This window comes from Brassica napus, chromosome C7, assembly GCF_020379485.1.
Source record: "Brassica napus cultivar Da-Ae chromosome C7, Da-Ae, whole genome shotgun sequence".
Taxonomy (NCBI): domain Eukaryota; kingdom Viridiplantae; phylum Streptophyta; class Magnoliopsida; order Brassicales; family Brassicaceae; genus Brassica; species Brassica napus.
In genome coordinates, this window is record NC_063450.1 from 10,045,155 (window position 1) to 10,051,278 (window position 6,124).

Sequence of the window (6,124 nt, forward strand, 5' to 3'; positions counted from 1 at the left end):
TCTTATTTAGGCAGCAGATAAATATCTATACGGTTCAAAATTAAACCAAAATGACCAATCCACATGAGATTAGTTATATTTTTTTTGTTATAGAGTGTTGCTTCCAAAGTTTTTGGCTTTGGACGTTCTTTAATTGTATTATTAATCTTTTTTCTTTTGAAAAACTTTTGTATTATTAATCTATAAAAATTGTTTTCAATATTTTCGTTGACTTGTGGTTTTGCGTACACGTTTGGATGTAAAGTCATCTTTCGTCGGTGTCAAGGGTAAATGGTTTACCTACCGGTATAATATTTCAGGGAAGGTAAGAAGTGGAAATAGAAGAAAGAGTAAGTGAATTCCAAAAAAAAAGAAATATAAGTTTGTTAATAGTGAAATCTTAAAATAAATGTTGACAAAAAAATAATAATCTTAAAATAAATAAAAAAACATATATATTCTGAGGTTGACAGAAACGAGTCCGCAAACCAATATCATCGAGATAAAAAGGTTCATATAATTTCTGTTAATTCTAAAAAAAAAAAAAAAAATATATATATATATATATATATGATAAAGAAAGTCAAATATGTATATGTAGAAAACTAAAATTTATAAATTATCTGGTACAAATCGGTTCTAGGTAAAACCACAAGCTAATCTAATGTGTAAAACACATCATGATATAGAATATTTTATGGAACGCAAGTTTCAACTTTTCTTTTGCTAATCAATTAATTAAGTTTCAACTTTTGAGATGATTTTGATGGTGAACTGGTAGACTCCAAAAGCTTAAGAGAAATATCAAATCAGAGTTTTAGAAAAGTTTTTATCACAGATACATCACATAATAGTCAAAAAAAACCAAAATAAATTTCATTAAATTGAAAAAGACATTTATATCTTTAGAACTAACTAATATAAACTTAAGGTTTAAATTTGAGAAGGTGAAGTTTGGAGGTTTATGATTAAAATATATATATAGTAAGATTTAAAATAATAAAAAAAAAATCAAAGAAAAAATTCAAAAATTGAAAATTTCAAAAAGAAAAGGAAAATGTCAAAAAAATTCAAATTGAATAAATTTTATTTTTTAAAAATAAAAATAATTTATTTTATTTTTATTTAAATTTTATATTTATATTTACATATCTATAAAATATGAGTATAATTATTATTTATCTCTTTTTCTCATCAACATAATTATTTATTTAATGAAACAGGTTTTAATCATTTTTTTCTTCTTTGATTTTTGGTCAAAAAAGCATTTTTGGAAGAAAAAAACGATGGGAGATTCGCCCAGAACTTAAAAGCATCATGCTAAAAACCGATGCACATAAGAGTATGATTAACCCATGTCTCTTACTTGGGGTTCTTAACTCATGATTTGACAATTTTTTTTTTACATTTTTCGGCTAATAAATGTCTCTTATATCTGTTATTTAAGAGACGGTTCTTAGCTTTTCTTAATTAAAAGCTAAAAACCGTCTCTTAGCCGAAGCTAAGAACTCCAGTTAAGAGACCATGGTTAATCATGGCTTAAGAGGCTTTAATTTTCTCTTGTCTACTTAAAGCCTCTTGCTAAAAACTGATGCATGTTTTAGTAAAACAAATACGGATGCGTGTAATTCTAGTGTGATGGATGTTCTTGGATCTCAATTTCTTTTTGGTACGATGGATGGTGGATCTAAATAGTTTTAACCTGCAAGGAGGAGATTTATGGCAAATAACATGTTCTTAATAAATTTAGACTTGTTTGGCTTGATAAAAAGTGAACCACACATGGATAGTTTAGTGGTAGGCGAAGTCTAGTAAGATGACACTAAATATATATGGCCAGCAACATGTATCTCTAACTCCTATTACGAGCAACCAAGTCTATTGAACGCCGGTAGACATGCCTCGTGGAACTAGTCGGTTCGAACTCGACCTGTCGGATACTCCCGAGTTATCAACAAAAAAGTGCAGAAACTTGCCCTTTGATCATTGTGTAGAGACTTTGAGCTCGCACGGGAATTTAACTTTTAGACGATTTTTTTGGATATCGTCTTATATCACATTTTATTCTACCTATAAATTAGATCATTGTTGGGGATGTAACGTGTTTTTTGTTCTTCTTTAGATATTTGACTGTGTATAACCAAAATTTAATAAATATATAAAAGCAGTGACTTTTACAAATACTTTCTAAAGAGTTTATTAATGGTTCTGAGATTCATGAATCCTTAAACAATTCTGAATTAGATTAAATGATTTATACATATATTTTCATCAATTTCAAACTATAATGACTCTAATTGGTGACCAAGTCGAAAGAAAAAATTATGGTAAATTATTTGTTCCTCAAAATTTATACCAGGTAGGTTAAATTTTTAGTCAAATTATTAAGAGGTGAGTCTCGCTTTTTTCTTCTAAATTCTTTATAGAAAAATGAATTTATAAAGAAAAGTTTCCCTCTGTAATTTTGATGAGGAACAAAATGAACAAAAATTCATATCTTTTTATTTTTTTTAATTCCTCAAAATGAAATTTTATTTTTTATTTTGTTCAATTTTGCATTCATCTTTTTTTTTGCAACAAACAGCTATTCTATTACTCAAACTTGAGGTGGTCTGGATAACAAGACCGGAATAGAACAACCGATAAAGCAAAGAGATCAATGAAAAGAACGAGCATTCCTAGCTAGAGAATCAGCAATTTCATTCTGCGTTCTTGGCAAGTAGCTGATCTTGAAGTCCGAATAACACATCTGAAGAATTTGAATGACCTCCAGTTCAGTTGAGAAGTTCATGCTTGGGGGTCCTTTATCATTGCAATCAGGTCCTTGCAATCTGTCTCAAATCTTTAACAAGTTGAATGCTGAAGCATGCTCTCCATTGCCCATTTTAGCGCTTCCAGTTCCGACTGTAATGCTGTCTCACGCCTCCTTAAGTTCTATGTCCCCATAAGTTGGATCTTTCCCGTGCTATCCTTCCAAACCCATCCAATGCCGCTGAATTGACCTATGGAGGTCCATGAACCATCCACTAAACAAATATTATCCAAGCTTAAGGCTTGTGTTTCTCCAACAATTGGTGCCTGTGGAGGAATAGGTATAGAATCTTTTTGCGTTATACCAGGCCTCACACTCACTCTCTGCATATCTGACTAATTCCAATGGGATCCTATCTATACTCCTGAATAGCTTATCATTCCTTGCCTTCCAAATATACTAGATTATTCAGGGATAAGGGTTTCTATCATCTTCTGGCTTCCTAATAGTATTCTTTCTCCAAAACAGGTAGTCCATATTGGCGTACATACTTGATATAGGGAAGGTTTGAGAACTTTCATATATATTTTACAGTAATTTTCTCCCCTCTGATAACGTATTATAAATACTGGAGGTAGTAAAATATGTTATGAATTCTAAATAAAGGAATAAGAGAAAGAGAAAAAATCGAAGACTTTATGTTAAGTTTCTTGCAGTGTTTTTAAACCCAGACCGAACCGGTGGTCGGACCGGGTTGAACCATGAACCAAAAATAATTCGGTTTGGGTTAATACTAAAACCCAACTAAAATCAAACCATTTAAAAACACTATCCAACCGTCAAAAACCCGAAAACCGGCGACCCAATGAACCGGCCAAACCCCGGTTTGTATATAAACCAAAATTTTATTTATGAAACAATTAATTTTCTTCCTTTTAAGTAAAAATAAGATTTATTAAATATCAATAAAGTATTGTCTTTCGTCTTTTTCTTTTTTCGTTTCTACAACTCATAAATTATAAGATCCACAAAGTTTAATATTCACGTCAAGATATTGTTTTTGTCTAGTTTTCACTTTGTTTAAATTTTATTTCATGTTTGTGAAATTTGTATTTCAAAATATAATTTTTACCTAATGTGTATTTATAATTTTCTTTTAAAAGGTGATGAAGATTTAGAGTGTGATAAGATCTGCGAATAAAGTTTAAATGTGTTTTTCATATTGATTTTAGATTTTAATTGTTATTTTTAAGTTTTTCTACACATTATGGCTATTTAAATATTTTATTTGATATGATCTATTTTTTAAAAGAATATGCATATTATTTATAAAATATCATTAAATTTAGTTTAATCTTAGTAAACCCGATCGAACTCTGTTCATACCCGGTTAAACCACAATGACCCATGACTCAAAAAATTTCCGGTTCGCTAGCCGGTCTGGTTTTAAAAACACTGGTTTCTTGTATTGTATTTTTATATACTAGCATATGTTTATAACTCTCTTATAACTATTTTTTTAATTGGGTCTTGATTATAGTTATTTACAACGGAAAAAGATGAAGACGAAAACTTCAAAATCCAAAGAAATGTGTTATAATGATGAAGATAACTCCTTTGGAGAGGCCAATGTAGTTTCATGAAATGGCATATGATAGATAATCATCCCATTTCATATCAATATTTACATTTAGTTCTTACGTTTATTTTTAGTTCCACATCGAATTCTAATATTAGAAACCAGAAAACAAAGTCAAAGAGGAAAACCACAACACAAAGCAAATTAAACCCACATACAAAAACAATTCGGAAACTGAGGTGAAATAAGAGACGTGATTAATTATAACAACGTAGTATACAAGATAACTTGGATATGTAGCTTTGTGGTTTGTGTCAAAGCTGCTGCAACACCACCGACCAGGTTTAGATCCGTATAATACATCTTGGAAAAAAAAATACATCTTGGATAAATCCTTTATCAAAAAAAAAATCATCTTGGAAAAGAAGAATTTACATTAATTTGCTATTTACAGAAATATTACAAAGAGCTACAATCTCAGGGAAGATAGCCAATCATGTAAGCGGAAGGCTGAAAGGAGATGGAGTGATAATAGGGGCCATGGCGGAGGAGAGCCGGCGGAGCCTGAGGAGCTTGGCTAAAGAAGTCTCTCGCGGCTTCAGCTACCACCACCACGCAATCCATTGTTCTCTTCACAATTTCGATACAAAGCTCTATTCTCTTTATCAGCATTGATCCTCTCTCTTCTCTCTCTTTCTCTATACCTTCAAATTCTTACTCCTTTGCCTTCGTCTTTATATCTCAACACATGCATGCCATGTGAAGTATATGCGTGTATAAACACAAAATTGTTGTTTAACTACTTAAAATCTTATACAATAAAACAGACTTGTTTCTCTCCTCCTTCCTCCACGTCCTCAGTATGCACAGGGCATTTTAAGCCATGTGTCCCACCAAAAAACACAACTTCAACGAGTGAAAAAATCGATTTGCAAATGGGTTACTTTCTTGACTTAAAAAACGTTGGGCTATCACAATTAATTGGGCCTAAAATGATTTCTTCTCAAAGCCTCTTGAATGGATCACCAAATGTTAGCTGCTTGGATCGGATCCCGAAGACAGTCGTTGTCGTGACTCATAAAACTGACAACGCAAATGGGAGAAGAGGAACCCTTTATTGCTAAGAAAGAAGCGAGATTTCCATTGGATAATGAAAAAGAGAAGCAAGATCAACGAGACTAGCAAAAGTCTCACCTTCAAAAATGGTGTGGAGTTATGACTTCCTTCGTGATCCCCAGATGAACCAAAAGGAGAAAAGAAAACAAATTTATCTTTCTCCCTCTGTAGCCGTCAAAAGTGAAAGCTTCAAGCTTTGTGTTTTGCTCTCCAAGCAAAATTGAGCAAAGGCTGACCTTGCAAAGGTCTCGACTTTATGCTTTGATTATTGTCTTTTTTAATTATTGTTTTTTATATGTTTTCCTTAATCTACCTGGATTTTCAGTTATACCCCTATGTTTATATTATTCTATAACACCATGAAAACATAATTGGTTTTTGTATCAGTTAATCCAACCAGCCCATTTTGTATTTTCTTGGGAGACCAACTATACGTAGATGTAGCACATGTATATACATTATGTAGTCATATGACTTATACTATGTTATGGAATTTTATGCAGCTTTAATAAGTGAATCGTGAAAGGGCAAGAAGAGCTCAGAACTTAAACATGTAATAGAAAGGATAGAAGAGATGTTTCATTTTCATTTTCATCTCTGTCGTTTGCTTCAAAATATTCTCAAACTGGTACAGTCTGATTATAACCTCCACAGAATCCGACTAATAAAATAACCAATCCGACAGAATCCGACTAATA

At 31.6% G+C, this 6,124-nt stretch overlaps 1 protein-coding gene across 1 annotated transcript; it reads right to left on the reverse strand.

Moving 5' to 3' along the window:
• Nucleotides 1–1,598: 1,598 nt before the first annotated feature.
• BNAA07G04000D lies at nucleotides 1,599–5,924 on the reverse strand. The gene has a single exon (XM_013891125.3). The coding sequence runs from the start codon at nucleotides 4,980–4,982 to the stop codon at nucleotides 4,788–4,790; it is 195 nt and encodes a 64-aa protein (XP_013746579.1). The 5' UTR covers nucleotides 4,983–5,924; the 3' UTR covers nucleotides 1,599–4,787.
• Between the last annotated feature and the right edge of the window lie 200 nt (nucleotides 5,925–6,124).